The sequence below is a fragment of the Amia ocellicauda genome, chromosome 15 (assembly GCF_036373705.1).
Source record: "Amia ocellicauda isolate fAmiCal2 chromosome 15, fAmiCal2.hap1, whole genome shotgun sequence".
Classification (NCBI taxonomy): Eukaryota; Metazoa; Chordata; class Actinopteri; order Amiiformes; family Amiidae; genus Amia; species Amia ocellicauda.
In genome coordinates, this window is record NC_089864.1 from 13,613,546 (window position 1) to 13,639,231 (window position 25,686).

Sequence of the window (25,686 nt, forward strand, 5' to 3'; positions counted from 1 at the left end):
AAGATCCGGCTTCAGAGCTTAAGATAAACAGTAATGGCGGAGGCGGCTGCGGCATCTACAGCAGCTCCAGCAATAACAGGAGGCTGGACCAAACACGTCACCTGCAGGTAAAACAGAGCTAAATATGAAATCTCTATCGTGACACGCAGTGCGTTTCAAACAATGTCAAAGATGGCATTTCTCGGGAAAGAAGAAACTTCCGCGGATCACGATTGCTGTCGCTACCTTTGTGTGATTGTTTGTTGTGGTGAGCCAGCGGTGGCATAACGACCCCTGCGCTGCGAAGTGCCCAGACAAGGGCTCTGCAAAACAACAGGCGACAGCATAAGGGTTCATGAAGCATTATTTAGCAGTCCTGCATAAAAGAAAGAAAGAAAGAAGGAAGGAAGGAAAAGGCAGGGAGGGAGGGAGGGAGGGGGGCAGTACATCAGTGCAAGCGTTATGATGTTTATGTAATAATGCAGAAATACACCGAGTGCCACAGAGCCTTTGAACTTGCAGTACGTGTAACAGCTCGGCGGACAGCGGGCGCGATTAGTCATTTCTGATGTGTACAGTATTTGAAAGCTGTGGAGTACATTATTCAAACCAGTATTTTGTTAATTCGAGCTCAATGAGGAAATGCATTAAAATCTATCGGTTGTGCAACGAAAGCAGCAGCAGCAGCAGCAGCAAGTACAGGCAATAGAAAGTACACCTTATCTGGTTAAGTGCATTTCGGTCTACTTTCTTGACAATGCGTTTCAGCAAAAGCTTTCCTTCTTCGTATATGTGTTATACACTTTAAATCAAAGGTGTGCATACGGCCCAGAATTGTTTGAAAACGTATACATTGATTTCTTGAGTCTAATGTGTGCAATTTGCAATGCATGAAGTTGGCTAGTACAGCTATAGCATGCATACTGTATTATTATTTTTACTAACAGTAGTCGTACAGATCTGTTTTGATTGCCTTTGAGACATTTAGCGGGACTCTTAATAAAAATTAAATGACTTGTGCATCCCATTCACATTTTAAATCGTGATTATAATAATAATAATAATAATAATAATAATAGTAGATGATATAACGGGGTAGTGTTTATTTTCCACATGATATAATAAAGGCCTCTAAAGTGTAACATTGCTTGCCAATTTGATGTTCAATATCGAACTGTTTAAAAATGTACATTTTAGTTGAAACTTCAATCTGGGATTTATTTTTTAATACAGTGTTACACATGGTGTATATTATACAATCCATTTTATTATGTGCTTCAGTAATTGATTTAATTGTCTATAGACTGTCATGATTGAATATCTCATTAGTTGAGGTTTGTTTCATAATTAATTTAGCAACATTTTCTCCTTTCAGTGAGGTAATCACTTATTTGCTAGGAGGGTTTGCAAAGTTCCTGCCTCACCGATTACACAATGTTTGGTGTGTTGACTAAATAGCCCAGGTCAAGTCATTCTGGGGGCACACCTTTCTTATGTAATAAATTGGGGGAGCTTTAGTGTTTACACTCAAATGTTATGTGCTATTTATATGGCTTCATTATTATGAGGTGTTTTTATTCAGTAACACAGCAGCCTTTTAAACTTTTAAAGGGTCTGTATAAACTAGAAATTATAGGGGCTAAACCATGTAAAATGATGTTGCTAACATACAGGACACATTTATACAATGCACTTATTTTTATAAGGAAACAGAAACGGATGTAAATAAAGTGAAAGATTGTTATCTAATACAGCATGCGTGTAGCAGAGTAGAGTTCAGGGAAATGTGCTTGCCATCTGGTCGCCTTTCGATGGTGGTGAGGAGTTGTACACTGCTGCGGATACTAGCTTATCTAATTTGCAAGGCAGAGGGTTTATAGGAATTTGGGACTTTCTGTAGGTGGAGTTTAAAGTGGCAGCTTTTAAGTGCCAGAAGGTTGTCAGAGATTGTCTGTGTCACGCTGACACCATATCTTGAGCTGGAAATCATGTCAATGACCAAACAGGCATTGCCCTTGTTGGCTACATAATAAAAAAAAAAATCCTACTCGGAACTTGCAACATTAGCGGTTTATGCTATAAGGTTGACCAGTAGGACATGTGCTAAGACACTCCTGGCATTATGACTGTGTCGGGGATGGTGTTACTTTTCTATCAAGGTGGGTAGCTCTGGTTTTCTTTTTATTGCTTTGCTTTGAGGGAAGCTTATACATTTCTTGCGTTTTGTGCAGTAAATAAAACAAACATTACTACTAACCTGGTTATTCTGTACTTGAAATAGCCTAATTTGCAGTTGGTTGAAAATGAAAAAGGGCTTTATCTATTTTAAGGTAAACAAACCAATTTAAATGTATACTGCTAATCTCATTAATTTTATTATGCCCATTATCTCACATCAACACTTAAACTATAAGTTCCATTTAGAGTTTTTGTGAAGGTTTTAATTTGTTTTCCTTTACAGCCCTTAATCTTAATCATGTGAAAACTAGATGCAGTCATAGGGAATCGCAGTTTTGCCAAGCCTTCAGCTCATTTGCAAATTAAAATAAACACACACATGGTGGTCTTGTCTTCAATATAAGGAAGTATCCTCTGTTACATGTAAAGCCACTATCAAATGCTGGAATTGGAGTTTGGCTTTAAGGAATTCAATGGGTGAAAAAAATATTGTTGACATTTTTTTCAGCACCTTGGCATGTGATTTTGTGAAACCTATCAAAATCGTGCTTCATTCTATCAAACCTTTTTCATATCAGTATTGCCTGGCTTTTGTCTACATATTCACACATTGTATGCGATAAGTATTAGCAGTATACTATGGTTTATTAAATTAGAGGCACTATAATCATTGCTATACAAATGTTTGTTTTAATGTATTCACTTTAATATTTAAATGAAAACATAACTAGTGTTTTTAATGAGGCTTACTGGGCTGTGGGTTTTGGTTTCAAGCTTACTGCCCCTTTGACTGTCATTTTCATGGTGCAGATGTCAGCAATTCTGTACAGATCTTCAGTTATGTGTAGTATCTTTAAGGAAAAACATTCTTTGATGGTTGCCACATGATGTCAAGGAGCAGTCTCCAAAGTATTATGTGATTCAGAGCAGGTTTAGAGCATGTATAAAATAAATCTTCCAAAAATCCCAAACCTCTGCATTTTTAAAAAGTGTTATCATTAAGCTGTGGCTTGTATAAATTTGCACAAATTACTGGATGTTCAGAACAAAAAGAAGACTTATGAAAATTGGCTGCAGCCCTAGTTGGAAGAAATAGTTACACTCTCTTATCTATGACGTTGTCCTCCCTAAAGGTGTTGACTCCTTTTCAAGGTTACTGGCTGAGGTGACAATTAAACTGCAACATAGGATTTAAATCTTTTTAAACGTTGTGCCGTTTGGAAATCAACTGTTTGGCAGAAGCCTGTTGCTGCTGTTTCCTTATGCACTTTGACAGGGTAAGAATCATATTGTTTTCCCTGTTAGGTATTTCATGCACGGGGTTTGCAAAGAAGGGAGCAACTGCCGATATTCCCATGATCTCAAACCAGCCATGATTTGTAAATACTTCCAGAAAGGATGCTGCGCTTATGGGGACCGCTGCAGGTAAGCGTGCAGTTTTAACCCTTGGGAGAGGGGAAAGTGACTGCTCTTGGCACAGCTTTACATGGCTATAAAGCACGTAAAATGCTCAGTAGTTCACGATTTAAAGAAAGTGTTCCATACCAGATCCTTTTAAGACTATTTTCAAAGAAAGCATTCATTATGACATAGATGCTGAAACCCTACAGCAGTGCACTGAACAGTATGGAAGCATTATGCACTTAGAATGTATTTATTTAGTTAAAAAAATGTATAATTAATATATAAAGTATAAATTGTGATATTCCAGACAGCTGTGCTTGAAATGTATGGCGAGGGCCTGTTCATCTACTGACGTAATGCACCATATCACAAAGCTTGGATGCTAATGGTGGGGCCTGGGTAAAAGTGCAGAAAATCCTTCATGGCATGCTCGGACCTCAATCCCATAGAAAATCTCTGAGGTGAACAGGAATTGGGAATCGGGGAGAAAACTGTTATTGAATCAGAAACTGCCTGTTGGACCAATGGTATATTATTCCTCAAGCCAACTATTAAAGGATTGTCCCTAGTCATTGAGGTCAAGGAAGGCCTATCCCCTACTAAATCACCCTGAAAAAAACATTTAGATCTTGTGTGTCACGATTATTGTGTTTTTCAGTTCAGTATTCCGAGTTTACTCTAAGTTTTCATATTGGCCATGGTAGATAGCTACACATATTTTAAGTTTTTTGATTATTTTAATTTATCCATCCTCTTGTGTCTTAATGGGCAGTTTCTGTTTAAGCCACATTACTAGGTAGTTATCAAAACTGCAGCAGATCAAGCAGTTGCTGTGTAGACTATGTATTTTGCTTTGACTGCTTTTAAGATTTGTGATCTTAAATCCAGAAGTACAGTGTGTTCTGTTGAGTCTCTTGATGATTGGTGCTTACATAAGCGCCCAGCCTACATCTTCATTGTGTGCTTGTTATGTGTGCCACACCTGGACTAATGAATAATTTGATCATGATATGTAAGAGTGGGTTTCTAAGTGCTTCAATATCAAATGCAAAACAAATAATGCAAGTACAATTTTTCTTGCTTGTTATTTTTGTCACCTAAGAATCAAATGGAAAAACAATGCATTGTTATCGCACGTTGTAAATCTACATATTTTTACTGTGCTATGCAATAGGATATTTGAAGAAAAACCTATAGCAGAGGGTTTCTTGTTTTACCAAATTGCATTTGGGGCAACATTCATATTGTAATGAGAATCTTCACTTCACTCCATCTGTATCTGTGAGACTAAATCCCAGCAGTGCAACAGCCTCTTCATCTCCCTCTCTCTCTCGCTCTCTCGAAGATTTTGTGCACATCAGATATCTGATCGAATTGCATGCTACTGTGATCAGTTTTTTGCAGATTACAGTACAGTTTATGGATGGGCACGACTATTCGAAGGAATGTTAGTATTCGATTACTTGTGAGAGTTGTTGAAATCTGGTAGATAAAAAAAATTGTCGGCGTATTAAAAAGAAAAAAATCTTGATCTAAATTCAATATGAAAATAAGCAACCCGTGTGACATTATACTAAGGTTTGTGACATTTGTAATCGCACAGTACCTCTAGCCCATCGATCACATGAAGAAGCGAACATTTTAATAATATTGGTAAACCCTCATTACCGGTAACTACATGGAATACGGTAATGCTGGTTTTGCGGATGACAACATAAACAAAAATGCACTGAGTGCGTATGTGCCCACATAGACGTCCTAGTTGCCTGTGAAACCAAACCGTTTGAATAAGTTATGGATCCTAGAGTGTTGTAAGGCATGTTCATACTACTATATAAATGTATTGGTTGTTATTAGGAATAATAAGTTACAATAATTTAGCCACATATTGGCTGCAACTGTATATTTCTTAATGATATGAGAACACGGCTACACAGGAGAGATTTGAGCAACACATACCTGCAATTTTAATACTGGGACAGCTTAATTCACCCGCTTAATAACACATGCCATATTTTGAACTGATCTTTCCTCCCATGCTGTCACACGAAACCGCATCATTTGTTTTTGAATATTTGATATATAGTGGTTACTTATATTCGTATGCAAAATTTCAGGTGAGAACCAATAGTAGTAGTGTGTATGCGTGTGTAGAAAGATCCAGTCACCCACAATGGATATTGAAACGAGTAGTCTTGTACAGTATAGGCTATAATTGATTGCAGTTTGTTTTGCATGAAGATGACCATAAGGCCTTTAAATGTGAATGTTAATTGATGGGGCATCTGCCATTTTAATGATGGGTTTGCCTGAGGCAGTAGATTAAGCACCAATGATGTTAACCTACATGCATCTAGGGCGCACTACAGCCTGCATGGCAATTGCACCACGATTATTAGCGTTACATTTTTCTTAATTGACATTCTTTCTTTGCTCACTGTTTTTACTTTGTCTCCAGCTACATAAATCCAGAATAGTGCAAACCAGATGAAAGATGGATTATTCAGAAGTAAACAAATTTGTAATTGGTTAGGATACATTAATATTCATCCTTGTTCTATAAGTGCATTTGCATACTGATATTGTCACCTCATGGCACTTTTTTTATGCAATGATGGTTTTACAGTATGGAGGACCTTCAGTGAGATGCACTGACATAACTAGGGTACACCAAGATCATTAGCACTGTAGCAAGATCATTAAATGAGTCTGTGATTGCATTAAAAGGGAAATTGGTTAATGTAATGGATTTATGTAAATTACTGTGAAAGAAAGCTGTGGTTGTGTCAGCTTATGTTTTTTTTTGTTGTTTTTTTTTCTCATCAGATTTATCCTGACATTTTTAAATGTACCTTTGAAATGTGCAATTCAATTTTAAATCCTTTATGCCCGTGCCTTTACAATGTGGAGTTGTGGCGAGAATGATTAAAATATATTTTCCTGCACCTCAAGAGTTATTTTTAACATGAGAGTTTAGAGCTCCCGATGAGAGAACCGTCTGCTTAGTGGTGCAGTGCCTCCCACAAGCAACTGAAATAATACATGCTTTAAAATAGGAAATGTTATATCTGTGCCATTTTACATTTAGAGACAATATCCAGTGGATATACGTGGGTATTATCTTGGTGTGACTCTAAATGAAAGTAGCATTGCTGAATGATATCAAAGAAAATAAACCTGCATATATAATGAAGGAAACATTCAAAATTCATTCAACACCAAGATGAGTAGAATGTAATCCTTAAGCCAGTTTAGTATGTTTTCCCACTCTGAATTAGTGTATTGCCATCCACCCATCTGGGCCTTGTACACATTGAGCCTCAATGCAGTTAAAGAGTGCAGCTTTAAATCTTAATAGTTTGGGTAAATGCAAAGTGCAGTGACGGCCACATGAGTCAGTCCTTCTTAAGAAGAAATAAAGAGCATGGTTGTTCTTCTATGGTAAGCATTACAGCAGCACTAAAACTCTTGGTAACTGCTGGATAAATTTCCGTCCAAGTTAAGGTCAGATGTCCTCTGCTGCCCTTTCAGAAACTCAACTCAAATTCAATGTCTCAGTTCTTCCAGAATCAGGAACACAGATTGCATGTTCCTATGTAAAGCCTCACAGATTAGTCAGTGGTGATCTGAGATGGGTGTGTGTGTGCATATTTGAATGACCTCAGGTTGTTTTTTGCTGTGCAGGTATGACCACTCAAAACCACCCAAGCAGGACGAACTGGACGGTCCCAAGCCAATGATGCCACGGACTCTCAACCCCACCTCTGATGGCACCCTTTTTTCCAAGTCCTCTGGGCCCAGTGGTAGGGCTGACCTCCTGGAGCATCCACATAGCTCAGGCGCTGTAGACTGGGTCAACGCTGCAGAGTTTGTGCCAGGGCAGCCATACTGTGGACGGGGTGAGTTCAGCCGGGTTCATCTGTAGGACCGGTGTAGGCTTGAGGAAGCCATTGCACATGAGATAAATGTTTCCCGTTTCCGCAGCTGACTCGGTCCTGGAGGAGGAGCCTGGGCTGGTGATCGAGGAGGAGTACGAGAAGGAGCAGGCGAATAAGGAGTTGAAGAAGCAGCTTTGCCCATATGCGGCAGTCGGGGAGTGCCGATATGGTGTGAATTGCGCCTATCTGCACGGGGACGCCTGCGACATGTGCGGGCTACAGGTCCTCCACCCCTCCGACTCTACCCAGAGATCGCAGCACATCAAAGTAAGACCCTAACCTGTACCGTTGTTCCGAGGGCAGTAAAGCGGCAGAAAGAACATGAATTAGATTGGTATGATTAAAAAATAATGCAGTTTGAGAGGGGAGGTGTGAGAGATTCCTCCTGTTCGTACAGGACCACGTGGTAGTCCTTGTTTGTCTTAAATTCAACGCCTTCCAAATGTCAGGATTTCATATAAGCGTTGACGCCTTCATAGACCGTTTTATTCGTCCATCCCTAAGGCTTGTATCGAAGCTCATGAGAAGGACATGGAGATCTCGTTTGCCGTCCAGCGCAGTAAAGACATGATGTGTGGGATCTGCATGGAGGTGGTGTATGAGAAAGCCAACCCTAGCGAGCGGCGGTTTGGCATCCTTTCCAACTGCAACCACTGCTACTGCCTGAAGTGCATCAGAAAGTGGAGGAGCGCCAAGCAGTTTGAGAGCAAGATTATTAAGTAAGCCATCAGAAAAGTGACCCACCTAATTAAACATCTAATAGTCACTTCTGGGGTTTCATCCTCATGTTGACATTTATTGCATTTTCAAGTGAACTGAGAAAAGGCCATTAAGGAGAGAGGTTTTAAAATGCCAAAATGGCCTCCAGTGACATGTTGGAGGACTTGTGTAATTTACAAAGTGAATACAGGGATCTAGACATTAGTGTGTTCACAGGGGGCTTCAGAAACTCCTACACACTTGGGTTAGTACTATAAGGGTGTAGAAAAGGTAGTCCTTGATCTGATGATTTCTTCGCCCTTTTCTTCATAGATCCTGCCCTGAATGTCGGATTACATCAAACTTTGTGATCCCCAGTGAATACTGGGTGGAAGACAAGGAAGAAAAACAGAAACTTATCCAGAAATACAAGGATGCTATGAGGTAAGGGTGAAGCTCGATTTCTTTATGAAATCCTGTGAAAACTGTCGTCTATGTTGATTTCATGTCTTCTGTTCACATACATAAAAAATGTTTTTTCTCCCCACCCACTCTGTGTGCCTCAAATTGAAGTAAAGGTTTTGGCATGTACTTGTAAAGTAATGCATAACACATGAGTCAGTATTACATCACGCCTCAAAGGAGCCTAGCTGTGATTTCAATGGATGGAAGATCTGCTACATTTAAAATCTTGTTTATCATTTTGGCTGAGGTCATATCTAAGTTTCCTACCGAAAATTCTGGTTTTATGTCAGCCACTGACTCTTTTTCTGTGCAGTTGCTCTTATTCACATTGCAATAGATTTCCAGTGTTACAATCTCTCCTCCCTGTATTCTGATGCCCGTTCCTCGCAGTGGCAAGCCATGCAGATATTTTGATGAAGGCCGTGGCACCTGCCCCTTCGGGGGGAACTGTTTCTATAAGCATGCTTATCCCGATGGCCGTCTGGAGGAGCCCCAGCCACAGAGACGGCAGCTGGGTTTGGCAGGGAGACACCGGGTAAGAGCGCTGAAGTGCTTCCTATGGTGAAATTGTGTTAAAGGGTTTGTCAGGTTTTATTGGCAGCGATCTCTATTCAGTTTTGAGCCGTTTGATATTGTGAAAAGTGGCTTGTTTTTAAAGTTTTCCAAAACCATATTCCCTTTGTTTGGTGTGTGTGTGTGTGTGTGTTTTAGAATCAGAGACGGACACCTCTTTGGGATATCTTTGACGAGCGAGAAAGCACCGACTCCTTCGACAATGAAGATGAAGACGTCGTGACCTTCGAGTTGAGTGAGATGTTGCTCATGCTACTGGCGGCCGGCACTGACGATGAAATCACAGATTCGGAAGACGAGTGGGACTTGTTTCATGAAGAGCTGGACGATTATTACGAGGTTTACCTATAGCACTGCCCCCCCACCACCCCCAAAACCCTGATCCCATCCCAAGTACCCAGTATGGACTGTCTTGTGTGAGTGTTGGACAGTAGCTTCTTTCCCCTGTGTTGTGGCAGTGCCTTTCAGCAGGCCATGAAATTAATAACTTAAAAAAATTAAAAATATGAAAATACAGACAAAAAGCGGGCGGTACAATTAAAACCTTTTCTAGAATCCTGTCCGTTCTGTGAGTCTGTCAGTGTCCACTTTATTTAAAAATCACAAAAAGAAACTACAAATGAACATGCTAATAAACCTCCTTAAGTTAATTCATGGGTGTGGGTTTGACTTGTATATCATCTACCCAGGTGTTTTAAAGACTGTGTTTCTGAGGATCTCAATGACAACAATCTACTGGTGATGGTTGTGGAGTTTGTAAGACCCTAAGCTTTATGCAGGACTTGTAGGTTTATTTCCGTCGTGCACTGAGGTGAGGTTGGGTTTACTCAAACATCTCTCCTACACAAATTTCTACGTTTTTAACAGACTTCATTTCCCGATCTACAGTACCGAATGTTGTTGAACACTATTTTCTTGCTTTGAAGTGGGTCCGTTTTGCTGGTGTATGATTTCAAATAGACTGATTCACAATCATTAGCAACACCTGTGGTACCTAATAGCAAGTCCCTGCTCAGAAATGGATTTGAATAGTCACAGTTTGCACTTTGTCTGCAGACTACAGAAGCAGAAACTATGAATCCGAGTGTTTGTAACCGTATGAAAAAGCATCATTCCACTAAAGACGATTTGTGAACATTGAATTCTTAGGCAAACCAGAAAGAGCCATGCCACAAGAACCTGATGTTTATCTGTGTTTAGTTACAGTATAAAGTATGTATTTATACAGTATGTGCAGGTTTTTATGATATAAATCATTCAACATTACTTGAAGATTAAAGTTTATTTTCATCAAATGATCCCAGGTTTCATTGGATGCCTTTTTCCTGATCGAACTTGAACGCAAAAATTATTTCCTGGGAAAACTCGCAAAGAATTTGATTAAATGTGTTATGGTATCTTTTCTTTATTTAATTGAATGTCTCTTATTGTTTGTTTTGGTCCTGTATATTTTATAGCTCTTCAACGCGTGTGCTCTGGTATTGGCATGAATTGCCATCTGTTTCGGAGAGTGTTTGTCAAATAAAAACACTGTTAACAGGTTTGGTTTTGCTCTGGACAGGTATGCAGGTGGGTATAATGTTGTGGGCTTGAGTTTGCTAGTTTGAACTACTTAAATGGTCTTCACTGTGTGTCCACGATTCCCCCAGTACCTTGATGGTGATGGCAATTGTCAAATTATATATACATATGCTGATTGATTAACTAATATAAAACTGGAATGTTACAATTGAATGCAGATTAAATCAGTGCAATACATTTATGTATTTAATTTGCAGCAGTGCTATAGACAACATAACAAAACGCACATAAATAACCTTACTGCAGCGCATGTTCATTTCATCGCAGTGGTGCGAGTCTCCTCAAAGCATTTGGATCGGTGATTTTTCTTGTTGCGAGGCTGTGTTCTCCATCCCCACCCTGTGAACGCTCAGAGTGAATAGTCTGACCTTATTACAGCAGCCATCCCTCTGCTGTTCACCTATAATTTACAACCAAATTTAAACTAGTATATCTGTTTATATATACTTGCATGTGTTCCTTCTGTGTGCTGTTCGCTGGTTTTGAATGGTGTTTGTGTGGTGAGGTTCCACAGAAGAAACCATATCTGTGACCTGTTTAATGACTTAAATACTTTTGTTCCTTTTTCCTAGACAAGAAACAAATGAAGGTTCTTATAGATATGCAGGCTATGATGTGGTTTCAGATTTATTATAATGAAGCCCAAACCCTGGGACTATACACCCTTCTCATTCCCCCTAAATAATAAATAAATAAAGACTTGTTCATAATGTACACTTGCATTTTCTTTGCTAGATCTTAGTTGTGCTGTATTGTGTATACATTAATATGTAGAATATATACATACATACAGATTATAAAAATGACCAAATTGGGGATATGTAGAATGTAGGTATTGTGAAACTAAATGGTTGAGCCAAGAATGATATCTACAAATGAACAGGAAGCTTTTAAGCTTTCATGAATTTCACATTTTATACCTAGTTCTGCGTTCTTTTAAAGGGAGAAATTCTGCCGATTTATTTTCACTTAGGATAACCCACGGTAATCAAATGACTGATTGAATGGCTGTATAGTTGGTTGTGTATGGTGAACTGTTATACTGTAGGACGAATATTCCTTTTTATATGTAAAAGTTATGTGTACAGGTTCAATACAAAAATGGTGAATTTTAAGACTCAAAAATCATATTTAGTGGTTTGTTCATTAAAAATGTAGCTGCAGCTGTATTCCTGTACTTAATCAGTGTGTACTGATTGCTGTCTACTGCTACTAAAGGAGCAATCGGCCTTATCTATAATGAAATGGTCCTTTTCGTTCCTTAGGTAAAATTGTAAAAGTGACACAGAGGACAATTTAATTGCTTTCATAATCCCCATTTTCATTTGTCATTCTGATCCTATTGAAATGGGGGGCAAGGGGATGTCTTTAATGTCTAATCACTTCTGGGAAAATAAATATTAAGGGTCACTTTTTTTAATGGGCAGTTTTTATTTTATTTTTTAAATCATATTAATGATGTTTAGAAAACAGTATCCTAGTGGCATTCAAATTTAAGGGGCACTGAATTGTAGGTTTGAATGCTTTAGCATGTTTTAAGCTTTCTATCCGATCACATCAAACTTTAGTTTTGTCAAAACAATTTGAAAACTTTAGATTACAAAATGCTTTCTATGTTTTCATATCTGAATTCTTGATCCTTTTTTTCTGTCCCTTGACTGTTCTAGCCAAGGAGATACAACGAAATTAAAGAAATGTTACTGTCAGTACAAAGCGTGCAGCAACATACAACACAGGCCACCAGAACACTTGGGTAATTTGCGATTATAAATGTAAACTGTATTTTTCTTGCATAGTAAACCATGCTGTGGGATGATATAAGGGGTTAACTAATGCAGGTGTGGGCAAAATGAACTCTGAACCTTGATATACAAAGACACTTTCAGGAACCAATAGCAGAAGATTGCATTACATCAACCACAGCAAAAATATAAAGCAATACCATTAATATATGTAATTTCCAGGAACACATACCTAGAGAATCCGATCCCAATCCGCCAGATCCGCTCCGCGTTTGCGTGCGTCAGCGCCGCCCCTCCTCCGCTGCGCGCCTGTCCGCCGAGAGGGAAACGGAGCGGAGGGAGCGCGTAGACAATGATCGCAGCGTTTGGAAATGAAAACCCCGAGCCGAAAACGGTGATCAACCCAGAGGGACCCTCTCCATCCTCCCCGGACGACGAGCCGCTGTTCATCCGCAACACTTCCTTCAGGAGGACCTCCACGGGCAGCGGCCACCCGGAGGACAGCAGCACCAAGCCCCTGGTCTCCACCGCGGCGGCGGCGGCGGCGTACATCATGACCTCGGGGGAGTTCCTGCAAGCCGCTCCCCTGTTCGTCCGGAGGTCCAAGCGCAATCTCTTCTACAAGATCCTGTGCTTCCTCACCCTCATCTTCCAGGGCGGCATCCTGGATTTCTACCTGATCGTCTTCACCGATCTCTACTGGTGCTCCTGGATCGCCACCGACCTGGTGGTCATGACCGGCTGGGGCATCTTCTTCCTCAAGAACGGCCGGAGCAAGCGCAGCCTCCAGCACCACAAGGGCTCCATGCACGGCTGCAGCCTGGGCGAGTTCACCTTCGCCTACCTGGCCTGGCTCATCTACGTGATCGCCTGCACGCCCAAAGTGGTCCTGATCTTGGAGACCTCCATCCTGGATCTGATCGAGCTGAAGGTGCCTCTGGGGACCACGGGGTTTAAGATCATCATGATGCTCTCGGCGCCTCTGCTCTACTGCCTGATCAATGCCATCATAGAGGATCTAGCCGGCGCCACACGCTACCACTCCCAGAGCTGCTACATCAGCACCTGCCTGGACCTTGTGGACAGCTTTACCCTGATCGAAATGCTGCTGATGAACGAGATCCCCACGGTCTACCTGAAGTACACCGTGATCGCCGTGTACTTCCTCGTCCTGAGCATCCCGGTGCTGTGGCTGTACGAGCTCAACGCGTCCCAGCTGCAGTGCCGGTGGATCTGGGCCCGGTTCTTCTCCGGGGTCCTGGTCAATGTCCCGTTGCTGGTGGTGCGGTGTTTCCTTGTGTACTCCTACCAGATGCCCGTGTCCGTGTTCATGTTCAAGAACATGTTCTTCCTGGGCTGCCGGTGCCTGGAGCTGGTGGAGCAATGCTTAATGGGCAGCGGGGGCGGGAGGTTAGCCAGCAACCCGGTGCAGTTCTCGCACTGCGTCTCCGAAAACGACATGTGCCCGCATGGCTATGTCAACACACTGGCCGTCAGCACTCAGAACTGAGACCAGTGGCACAGCTGGCCTCTCTGCTAAATCAATAATCCCATTGCCACTCTGGTGTTAATAAAGCCTTAGATGGTGTCTTTCCAGTACACAATTTCAACAGGTGCTACAGTGCAGACCCTGTAAACAGACCGACCTGCCAAGGACCAAACCAACTGGGCAATGGGCTTGCAATGCCAGGGGTTCGGTCGCTTTTTAAATGGGTATGGGTTTTGTTTTGTGGTTGATTTGGTTGATTTGCACTTGTACAGTTTGTTGCACTTTAAAGCAGTTTTAACCCCATTTTTATTCAGTGAAGGCCGTGAGATCAAGTGCAATATGTATCTGGCAGCTGGTGGTGTTTTTAATGTGGTGCCCAAAGAATGTGATGATTAGGTATAATGTGAGAGTGCATATACGCACAGGGTGTGCAATGATCTATTTCTTTTACAATTACATACTTTGATAGTATTGCATTTGCCAGGATATGTGCTGTGAAATTGTAGGTAGAAGTGCAGTCGTGGAACAGTTTGAGTAACCAGGACTTCTGGTTGACAGAGAACCAAATGTATAGCCTTTGAAGTGAACACTTTTAGACATGCAAATAACTGTTTAAGGAATGTATGTGCCATGGGGGAAAAGACTACCTCTTTTTTGCTTTTCAGATTTAAAATAACTGATCACCTAAAAGTTAAATTATAGTCCTCTTAAAACATATTTTAAATACATTATAGCATTTTTCAAAATTAATGAATATACTGTATAGCATCTAAACATGTTCAGGTTTAAGTATATTATTAATTGATTTTAAATAATTGATTATTATAGCAATATAGAGGTAAATGAAATAGTATCACTTTTAGAAAATGAATTTATAAGACAATCGGACTTAGGTTCTATAATGAATAATAGGCGATGGGGAAATGGCTTCTATTTAAAATCATAAATGTTTTTCTTTTTTTTCCTTTCTTTGTAAACCAAACAAGCCTTTCTAGGTACTTTCTAGTTAGGTGTACTTTAAATTGTACATTATCTAAAATGGAAGAGTAGGCCTACTCTACATAGGAAGCTGATAAGACCAAATCACAGACTGTCTCTTCACTGAGCAGGATGAATTAGCCTACATTTTGAGTTTCATTTTATAAGCAGCAATGTTTTTGGCTCTGTAACCTGATTTCAGATGAGCTCGGCACTAGTTCAACACCCTTCAATGATTACAGGAAATAGTACTCTGAGCAGCTGGTCCAGTTTCACGAGAAATCTTTTGAAGTCAATAGAAACTGACCTTAAGTCCTGCAGTTAACTTTTCAGTATGACTTTAAACACACATTTACTGCAGTTTTTTAGTTTTTTTTGGTCACAGAAAATACTACTGGTGTACATAACACAATATCTTTGTCCACATTCACAATACTTACACATAGACGTATTTAATGTATTTGTTGTTAACACCTGGTGTAGAATAGGGTTGTCAGTTTCTTTTGTTGACCTTACATATATACATTATAATTATCTCCCGGTTATGAAGCTTCTTTCAGGTTCGATACTACTGTTACTGAATACAGCAGTTTAGCAGTATTGACAATAATCTAAGGGCATTGAAAAATGTGATAAACATGCATTGAGGAAGTCTGTGCCAATCGACAAGCCAGGCAGCTCCTGGCACAGTGCCGATTTGTACTGTTCGTGGGGAGTGGCGTGTGCTTTAGCGGTCAGTGCTGTGGATGATGATGGTCTCCTGTCCATTACACTAATCAATGAAACTGAGCTCAAGAGGAAATATGTTGAATTCACAGAAATACTTTACTTTTTAGAGTTTTTAAATGTATTTAAACAAATAGTGACATAAGAAATTATAAATGGCAGGTTTATTCTGTCACTCTCTCCATAACTCTAACATTTTTTTTTTCCAGTGTGTTTTTAAAATTATGTGATTTCACCATATTTCGGCTACCCATCTTATCATGCCGAGATATTTTTTAATTCAGGGTCCTTCTCCTTCAATGAATAATCAATTGATGTAGTGGACAATTGGGAAATTCACAATCTGTTTTTAATTAGTGATATATACATGTGTATGTATATACACTCACCTAAAGGATTATTAGGAACACCATACTAATACTGTGTTTGACCCCCTTTCGCCTTCAGAACTGCCTTAATTCTACGTGGCATTGATTCAACAAGGTGCTGAAAGCATTCTTTAGAAATGTTGGCCCATATTGATAGGATAGCATCTTGCAGTTGATGGAGATTTGTGGGATGCACATCCAGGGCACGAATCTCCCGTTCCACCACATCCCAGAGATGCTCTATTGGGTTGAGATCTGGTGACGGTGGGGGCCAGTTTAGTACAGTGAACTCATTGTCATGTTCAAGAAACCAATTTGAAATGATTCGACCTTTGTGACATGGTGCATTATCCTGCTGGAAGTAGCCATCAGAGGATGGGTACATGGTGGTCATAAAGGGATGGACATGGTCAGAAACAATGCTCAGGTAGGCCGTGGCATTTAAACGATGCCCAATTGGCACTAAGGGGCCTAAAGTGTGCCAAGAAAACATCCCCCACACCATTACACCACCACCACCAGCCTGCACAGTGGTAACAAGGCATGATGGATCCATGTTCTCATTCTGTTTACGCCAAATTCTGTCCATCTGAATGTCTCAACAGAAATCGAGACTCATCAGTCCAGGCAACATTTTTCCAGTCTTCAACTGTCCAATTTTGGTGAGCTTGTGCAAATTGTAGCCTCTGTTTCCTATTTGTAGTGGAGATGAGTGGTACCCTTTGGGGTCTTCTGCTGTTGTAGCCCATCCGCCTCAAGGTTGTACGTGTTGTGGCTTCACAAATGCTTTGCTGCATACCTCGGTTGTAACGAGTGGTTATTTCAGTCAAAGTTGCTCTTCTATCAGCTTGAATCAGTCGGCCCATTCTCCTCTGACCTCTAGCATCAACAAGGCATTTTCGCCCACAGGACTGCCGCATACTGGATGTTTTTCCCTTTTCACACCATTCTTTGTAAACCCTAGAAATGGTTGTGCGTGAAAATCCCAGTAACTGAGCAGATTGTGAAATACTCAGACCGGCCCGTCTGGCACCAACAACCATGCCACGCTCAAAATTGCTTAAATCACCTTTCTTTCCCATTCAGACATTCAGTTTGGAGTTCAGGAGATTGTCTTGACCAGGACCACACCCCTAAATGCATTGAAGCAACTGTCATGTGATTGGTTGGTTAGATAATTGCATTAATGAGAAATTGAACAGGTGTTCCTAATAATCCTTTAGGTGAGTGTATATATATATATATACACACACACACACACTTATGACATAATATTTTCAATATACATTTGACAGTCAAAATCAGGATTGTTCTTATTTTAAATAAATGTTGTGGGCTATATATAAGTTATATATGTTTATTTATTTATTTTGACAAACATGCACATTTATGTCCAGTACTGTTCTGCCCCTTGGGCTTAAATCAGCATTTGTTTGTAATTTTACTACAAAGCATGACCAAGAAGCAACGGTTTACAACATTCATTATAACATTGCTAGTGATTTGTATTACTGAATTCAAAATCTGGAATTTACTTTTGAAAAACACCCAGATACATTTACAGATCTGATTATTGTATCGTATATATGTATATCGATTTTTTTATGTTTATGTAATACCAAATCTTGTTAATGGCGCCTTTGTACATACCAATCACAGAAATAAATATATGGAATAATATAAAAACTTACATATGGGCTGAATAAGTCATGAATGATTATGTTTCTCAGCAATATGCACGTAATCTTGTGACCTCTGAAATTACTTAAATATGCAAGAAATGACAGGCCCGCGCTTTACTATCGGAAACAAACACTGTGTATCGAAAGACGTTCCTTTACAGTTACATTTCATACGAGAATAATACAAAAGCACTTACTATAAATATAATTATTCAAAATAAAATGTAAAATTATTGTAAGTGACCCAATCAGAACATTTTGTAGCATAGGCTTATATTTCCACATTTTAATTACTAGAATGTGTATATTTTTTAGAACACAATAATACAATAACACACAAAAATGGAAATCTACTCTACCACATATAAGAAACTACATTCATATCCTTGAATCTGTCCCCATGAAACCTTGTGTATTTTAAAACACATTACATTAATGCACGTCAGATTCATATTAAATATGAACCCCTTGTCCAAACACACTAATGCTTATCATCATGAATACATACATAACAATAATACAAGTTTAAAGCACATCATTGAGTATTCAGGATACTAGAAGTCCCCTAGTTTACATGGCACAGACTTTCCTTCCTTCAGACACTCTCTCTACACTTTATTGTGTCAGACTGTTGAGGTAACACTCTTCCTGCAGTTTTCTTAATTCACTCAGAGGGTCACAGGAATTACCTCCAGATGTGACGTCTTGCATAAGGGAGCTCCTGGAGATGTAACCTTGGTCGGACCCGCTTAACGGCCTTGTCTCTGTGTACAGCCCTATGTGTGGGTTGTTCTGTTCCTCCAGCTCAAACTCCTCCTCAACAGAAGGGACTGTCGGATCTACAGAGGGTCCATAGGCCTGCTGCAGAGCCTGCAAAGATTTAAACACCGCAGCAGACAGGTGAATCGAACCCTGTGCCTCCTCTTGGCTTTGCAGCGGATAGTCCTCGGCCGCAGGTTCCTGAGGTGGTCGTAGCTCATTCCTTTGTGGCATCATTGGTTCATTGATTGCTGGTTCGGCTACCAGACACCCATGTCCTTCGAGGGCAGAAGGGTGCACTTCAACCCTCAAGATGCCCGGAGCGTCCTGGATGGTTGGCTGTGACATGAGGACTTGACAGTTCTCTTGGTGCACACTGGGAAGCACCATATGGGAGAAAATGCTCCCCCCTTGGTCGTGGACGAGGGGATTGACAGTATAAACCCCTCCAGTGTCCTCCAGAATATCTACTTCGTTTATGAGAATGGGAGGTCCTTGTCTGTACTGTGGCACACACTGTAGGACAGAGTTGGCATTAATTTCTGCATAATTAGACACGTCTGGGTCAGCCTCTGTCAATTCCTCCTCATTTGCTACACACTCCCGGGCAAACCAGTCTGGGTTTGCCATCTGATAGGCCTGGAAAGCTTCGATGGCATCTCGCAGAGCCTTGCCACAGGGCCGTCTGAAGTACTCGTCCTCCGAGATACCCTCCACACGGTTGATCTTGCCCGGCTCATGCTTCTCCTTGTCCAGGATACGGAAGTAGATCTCCTCGAAGTGCTTCATCAACTTGTATTTGATAGTGATGTGGAAGGGGCGAGGGATGTCCTCCTCGGAGCTCACGTCATCGAAATAAGCCACGATGTACTTTCCGAACGATGCCGACACAAGGAAATCGGGGATTATGAGATTGAGGGCGGGGGTGAGCATATCTCCCATGGAGGAATAGGCGTCCTCCTTCAGCATCAACCTTGCACTGCCGCACATCGCCTCCCACTTGGCCCGGACTCCCCGTGAGCAGAGGATCAGGATCTTGTCAGACGACTTCTCGATCTGCTGTTTCTGCCAGTCGAGCCACTGCATGCGGCCCACGATGCCCAGCCAAGTGGTGTCCAACAGGTCGAGGATGACCTCAATGCCACACTCTGCTTTGAGGAAGGCATATAGCTTCAGCACTACTTGTTTGTACAAGGGGTGGTCTAAGGAGTAGAGGATAAGAACTTTCCTGGGGCCCCTGTGAGGGGATGGGGGTGTCTCCGGGTTGAGGGGTTCCCTGGTGTGATCTGAGGGAATGAAACAGGCAACTTTAGGAGCATTGAAAGTCTTTGAATCGGTCACAAACGAATGCACTAAGGTCTTTCCTCCTGAAGAACATCACACACACATTTAGTAAAGCAGACGACGGACAGATCCGTTATCTTTCCTGGGCTAGCGTGGGTTAACAGGTATATGGCTATTCTAGATTAAGAATCAGTATGAAAGGGGGACAGAGTGGTGATTATACTTTTAAAAATAAATACAAATAAGACAAAAAACAAAAACAGCTGTCTCACCTAATAGAGAGATCTTTCCAGTACTCTTTTCTGGAGGGGGAAAAAAAAGGTTAATAACTAACTGATATAACATGGGGAGAGAACCACAGCTAAATGAATGCAAAACAATCTTGAGAAATAATTTCCATATGCACTTTGGGGGATTGTTGCAAACAGACTGTAAATAAAGACAAAGATTTTTCTTTCTGCTAGTACTCCAGTGACCTGAGCTGCAACAGTGCACTGAACAGCACAGCTACACTGAAATATTTAAATTTACTCAAACTATGTGGGCATTTTCTTATAATATCATAGTGATTCTTTGACTTACCTCTCTGTCTTCTTCTATGTAAGGCTAACACAATACAAGACACAGAGAAAAACACCATTCCTCCAAAAACAGCAATCGTCCAGTAAGGGAAATCTTTTGTTTTGGGTGGACCATCTGGAGAAAATAAAGATGATTATAGTATAAATCTGTTAAGGCAAATAACTCTATGGGTGACAATGAAAGCATTGAAATGATTTACCTTCTTGTTTTGTGAAAGCTGCTGGTAAAAAGGAAAAATAGAAGAAGAAATATTTACACCAATTTATGGTTCATATGCTATTTGCAAACATTTAAGTATTTCTATGGACAAAGAGGTATATACATTTGATTTGTATAGAACCGTACTACTTCTAAACGTAACATTTTCATAAAGAGGCCTATAGATACATTGTATGTAAAGTTGAATTTGCATAAGTTAGGTGTTACATTGATTGGGGAGCGCCTGTAATTCAAAGTATACACTGCAGACTTGGGCTTATGTCTAAGCTTTCAAAGCATTTAGGAAGCGTCCACAACAAATTGTTTTGTTGCATTATGTATCCTCTCTTTTGTCTATATGTCTATTCTTGGACAACCAACTGTGTATTTCTGGGAGCATCCCAATGTTTGGAGGCGTGTTGTTTGAAACAGTTTTCAGAATTACAGACATGTCAAAGTGTTTCAGTGATCTGTATTTTTGTTGACTTTTGTTGAAAAAATCCTTGTCTGACTACTCTAGAATTCTATGTGGTTTTTATCTATTTTCCTGCTCATCTAATCACGCTTTGAAGAATTACAATTCAATTAACTACTCAAAACTAATTATTAATCAAGCTGTGTAATCTTTGGTTCTCACACATCCGTTTGCTACAGTGATTGTTTTTTCTAGTCCTTCATTCGGCTTTGATTTACAGGAATCATTTTGGTTGTGAGACGTACGTTCACAGACATCAAATTTTCTCTGGTGCCGAGTACAGTCATGTTCACATCCATGAAAAAAGGGCTGAACCTGTAAAAGAAAAAAGAGAAGTAAGAACGTACAGATCATGAGAAAAGGACTGCTAATGAAACAGTGACTCAACTAATGAATCCGGGTTAAATGCAAGAAACGTGCCTTCATTTGAAATATATTTTTACTTTGCTGCATGTAATTAAGTCTTTTAAAACGCAAATGAAATGTGTTCTTGTAATAACAGCATTACAAGAGGCTTTCCTCAGCTGGACACTTACTCTCCTTTCCGTCACACTTCTGTTTTTCCACTGCCGATTATTTCTATGAGCCGTGTTGATGTAAACTTACCGTGACACTAAAATCGCAACAGGTCTCAGGCCATGCAGTCAGTGGAAACTTCACATTCAAAGAGGTTTGATTCCCCTGCAAGAGTGGTAAAGAAAGAGCTTACTGAGTTTAAGATTCATTACAATTTCAGCACTGTTTAGAAAACATGACATCTGTTGGTATCCCATGTGAGCCGAGCATAAATGCCGTCCCACAGTTCAAGAGAACATACCTTCCACGATTCCTTGTGCTCTTGTTTCCCTTGAGAACACACGAGGATCACAACATACTTTTCTGAGTAATCGCCGGTGTTAAACTGCACAGAGGCTTCTGTGTTGCTGGCAGTGAATGTGATGTTGGGCTTCCATAGGCTTCCTTTACATAAAACAAACAAGGAGAAATATTAATCTTGTCCAATACTGAAGAGTCCAAATAATTGAGAGAGAGATGTATTTTCAATCAAGAGGCGATCTCAAGAACAGTCTTAGAGAAGTTACAAACTAAAGGCACTTGTATGCAGACCAGACAGGAGAGAAAGATAACATAGGCCACATGTCTGTCCCATGATGAGTGCAAGTTCGGTTTCTGCCCGACAACTGCTCAGGAAGACCCATATATAACCAAACCAAGGTAAAATGAAGGCATTCATAATGTTTAATATAAGGGGGGCTTGTATGATGCATCAAGTCCAAATTGCTGGAGAAAACAGGTTCTTCTGGCTATCAGGGTTGAACTATAGCACAGTACCGTAACACAGAGACAGTGAGACAGTGACCTTGTTCACACAGACATACAGGGAAACAAAGGCAGTCGTTCACAAACCAACAGATGATTTATAACTAACTTACTGTTGAAATGGGCTTGGAATAATAGCATAACTTATGGCTTTATTACCATATAGTATAACCAAAAAATGCAATCTTATAAATCTCTCTACATGATAATGAAATCTATAGTTAACAACCTATAAAGGAATACCAGTTCAAATCACTATTTACCAAAAAAACTGAACCACTTCATGGATTGAAAGATAAAAGGGAAAATCCATATGAATTAATGTAAAGTGTAACCACACTTGTTAAGTAATGTAAAATGGCAATACACGGTTGCCTAACCCACGTCCGAGTCCCTGGAATATCTTCATGTGCGCCTGTGGATCAGCTCAGATTAACATCATACAACCTGCAACATTGACACAACCTGCAAGTAAGCTCACCTCTTAGCTGGCAAACTTTTGTCCTTTGCATCTTGATGTCAGTGCATCCTGTCCAAATTAAAGACAACCACGGATTAAAACAGGATTCCTATAATGAAACACTTAAACTGTACGAAAACCGTATTCTAGAAAACGTGTGCAACCTACTCTTCATTTACCTTTATTTTTGGACAACATTTGAGCAAGAAGATATTGCTGGTGTGTGAACTGATCTACTAGTGAATTAAATGCAAGGCACTGGGATCTGTCTCTTATAATGAGTTAGTGTCAGATTGTTTTTCATCAGTTGTTTGGATAGCCTACACTATCACGTTAAGGAATTATTTCAGGAATAAATTCCTTAGCAGTAAGTACACACATAAAAAAATCTAAACCTAACAGAGCATTGACTTTCTTCTGCTGAATCGTTACTCAAATTGTCCAATTTATAAAGGGTATTAATATAGACAGTATATTAATTGGTGGGACATGCATTATGTCTCTTTCCTACCTTACCTGGAATGGTCACGGTCTTCTCAATATTGTCATGTTCACTTCCCACATTTTTATACGGCAGACTAGAGAGAGAGATCACGTATGTCTGTTCCGGCTCCACAACAACTCTGTCCAGTGAAAACGTCCACTGCACAAGAAAGACAAAGCTCGATCACATGATGATCAGAGGAAGCAATAAAAGGCACTGTCATGCTTTACAAATATGCAGAGGAATCTCAGTGTGGCAGTAACTGACTTTCCATAGACATTTTGTTGCAAGGGAAATATACACAACAAGGCTAGAAATTAAAACATTTTGATTAAGGATGGAGATTTAAGGCAAAATCACTTCAACATAAGAAAAAGTTAAGATCCTTACTGGGTCCCCGTCTGGGTTCAACTGGTTTTGGATTTTATTGAGGTAAATGTATTGAACACAGATGCGGTTATTGTTCGACACCTGCAGCACCTCAACCTCTGTTCCATTCAGGACAGTAATGCTTCCTAAGAGAAGACAATACACTGTTGGGTTAGTCATTTACATGGAGAAAAAAAAAAAACACTCTGGTCGACTACACAGAGGCATTTCACGCCCACACTCGTTAAACCACAAACTCAATGACTGCATATCAAATCAAATAAACTCAGCCGTTTGTGGCGATTCCATAAAATCCAATGCGATGGCAGTATAGTTATTCAGACTAAACATAATAAATCCCTCATCAGATCTTACCATCTTGTCTGGCTCGCCAGCTGATTACGATCACAGGGACCTCATTGCCATTTTCATCTGTTCGGACATCAACCTTTGGGTCGGAGTTCCACAACGGACTGGTGGGTGTCCAATTGCTTTGGATAAACCAGCTACTGTGCAAGCAATTACCTATCAGGTACAATGAGAAAGAAGAAAGGTCACAGCCTGTAGATGCTTCGTTAGGTTTGTTCTCATAAACCAAGTATATATAAAGCAAGATAGTGGTGTCACTCCTAGCCCTACAAAAGCTACTCCTGGAAAAACAGCACATGCCTTATAATTAACTGTACAACTCATAGCTATGAATTCAATGACACTTATTTCTATATAAAGTGTTTTCTGAATTTTTTGGGGGATGTAAACTGGTACCCGTGATTGGAGGGGGAAAGCAAGATTTAATGCCACTTACTTATTTTAGGAATGCAGTCCAGGCCCTGTAGGAGCAAAAATAATAATTAAAACACGTCCACGTCTTTCCTTAATAGCAAAGGTAATAATACAAGTATAATACAAATCCCACTACCTGACCTTCAGATCTGAGATTAAGATGGCTACATATTTATTTGATTAACTGTTATTGTGGTTTGGTCAGGAACTGTGTATATATATTGTAGTTAATATGTATAGTTATTTTCTTACAATCATTGCAATAATCCCACAGTTTCAGTTCAGTTGGAGATTCAATAGGGGGTTGATGATAATGCAAAGCAATAAACTACTTTAAAAGGCACAGAGTCATATATAAGGCACCATACATCTTAACATGCTTCCTTTGTAGGACATTTTACTATAAAATGCGCACTTTGGTTTGTTTGTGTTAATTAATCTGAACACCACCTACTATAATCCCTCATACAGCCCAAATACAGATGACACTTTTCGAAAGAGACTCCAATAATGAGGAGGAAATTAAGACAAACGAATAGCAACCTCACCACGGAAACCCAGTTATATTTCTAACCTTGGACACAAACTTCTGTGCCCCCTGTGGTGTCTCCACCTTTTCTATCATGACATGTGTGTGTGTATATATATATATATATATATATATATATATATATATATATATATATATATATATCTACACAACCTATCAATAATAGATATACTGAAGAATAATAAGACTTACCTTTTGTGTGCACCTCATTGCCGGCCACTCTAAAATGCGGATATCCGTGGTGAAAGTAGCCGAGACTGACATCCATCCTAGACTATAATAAAGCAAATAAATCATTTCCCCGACAGCATGGACGACTTAATTTGTTAGTAAAGCGCTTCAGTGTGGGTCAGTGTGGGTCAGTGTGGGTCAGGTTTGTGTCCAGGCTGCTCCGGCTACAGACACCCGACTCCAGCCATTGCGACCGAGCTGCTCCGGCGCGGTAAGTTACTCTGTATCAGCTACAAGCGCACCGACACACACCATCTTCCCCTCGCTGCGGAAAACAAGGCTCCTTTTCAGCGTTACACTGTATTATTATCCTCATCAGCATGTCTTTTGCTTATTGTAATGAGTTTGCTGTGGAAAACCCCCGCTGTGAACTTCCTGTAAAACATGCA

At 40.2% G+C, this 25,686-nt stretch overlaps 3 protein-coding genes across 6 annotated transcripts; 2 read left to right on the plus strand and 1 right to left on the minus strand.

Annotated features, from left to right (window-relative positions):
- On the plus strand, positions 1-10,778 carry mkrn1 (makorin, ring finger protein, 1). 3 transcript variants are annotated; one of them, XM_066723678.1, is made up of 8 exons: positions 1-107; positions 3,463-3,582; positions 7,246-7,460; positions 7,546-7,766; positions 8,004-8,218; positions 8,532-8,642; positions 9,054-9,198; positions 9,375-10,778. In XM_066723678.1, exons 1-8 carry the CDS (start codon positions 34-36, stop codon positions 9,585-9,587), a joined length of 1,314 nt encoding a protein of 437 aa, XP_066579775.1. In that variant the 5' UTR covers positions 1-33; the 3' UTR covers positions 9,588-10,778. The 3 variants fall into 3 exon arrangements, with proteins under 3 accessions (XP_066579775.1, XP_066579777.1, XP_066579776.1); XM_066723679.1 differs by lacking the exon at positions 1-107 and adding an exon at positions 2,006-2,138; XM_066723680.1 differs by lacking the exon at positions 3,463-3,582 and having other exon boundaries at positions 6-107.
- Positions 10,779-12,801: 2,023 nt separating this feature from the next.
- tmem121b (transmembrane protein 121B) lies at positions 12,802-16,258 on the plus strand. Its single transcript, XM_066724362.1, has one exon. It carries the CDS (start codon positions 12,912-12,914, stop codon positions 14,067-14,069), a length of 1,158 nt encoding a protein of 385 aa, XP_066580459.1. The 5' UTR covers positions 12,802-12,911; the 3' UTR covers positions 14,070-16,258.
- Positions 16,259-17,463: 1,205 nt separating this feature from the next.
- il17ra1a (interleukin 17 receptor A1a) lies at positions 17,464-25,686 on the minus strand. 2 transcript variants are annotated; one of them, XM_066723942.1, is made up of 13 exons: positions 25,259-25,686; positions 24,539-24,563; positions 24,109-24,258; positions 23,755-23,879; positions 23,397-23,523; positions 22,902-22,949; positions 21,918-22,060; positions 21,707-21,781; positions 21,346-21,415; positions 20,627-20,644; positions 20,428-20,541; positions 20,118-20,147; positions 17,464-19,847 (listed from the first exon to the last, which is right to left on the minus strand). In XM_066723942.1, exons 1-13 carry the CDS (start codon positions 25,361-25,363, stop codon positions 18,418-18,420), a joined length of 2,460 nt encoding a protein of 819 aa, XP_066580039.1. In that variant the 5' UTR covers positions 25,364-25,686; the 3' UTR covers positions 17,464-18,417. The 2 variants fall into 2 exon arrangements, with proteins under 2 accessions (XP_066580039.1, XP_066580038.1); XM_066723941.1 differs by having other exon boundaries at positions 20,627-20,647.

What these genes read in the sequence shown, in the direction of transcription:
- mkrn1 (XM_066723678.1), top strand. Translation starts at nt 34, where the DNA reads ATGGCGGAGGCGGCTGCGGCATCTACAGCAGCTCCAGCAATAACAGGA. An exon ending in ACCAAACACGTCACCTGCAG is followed by an intron (nt 108 to 3,462) that starts GTAAAACAGAGC and finishes TTTCCCTGTTAG; the next exon opens with GTATTTCATGCACGGGGTTT. An exon ending in GCTTATGGGGACCGCTGCAG is followed by an intron (nt 3,583 to 7,245) that starts GTAAGCGTGCAG and finishes TTTGCTGTGCAG; the next exon opens with GTATGACCACTCAAAACCAC.
- tmem121b (XM_066724362.1), top strand. Translation starts at nt 12,912, where the DNA reads ATGATCGCAGCGTTTGGAAATGAAAACCCCGAGCCGAAAACGGTGATC.
- il17ra1a (XM_066723941.1), bottom strand. Translation starts at nt 25,363, where the DNA reads ATGATTTATTTGCTTTATTATAGTCTAGGATGGATGTCAGTCTCGGCT. An exon ending in AGCTTTCACAAAACAAGAAG is followed by an intron (nt 20,542 to 20,626) that starts GTAAATCATTTC and finishes TATTTTCTCCAG; the next exon opens with ATGGTCCACCCAAAACAAAA. An exon ending in TGGAAAGATCTCTCTATTAG is followed by an intron (nt 19,848 to 20,117) that starts GTGAGACAGCTG and finishes TCATTCCCTCAG; the next exon opens with ATCACACCAGGGAACCCCTC.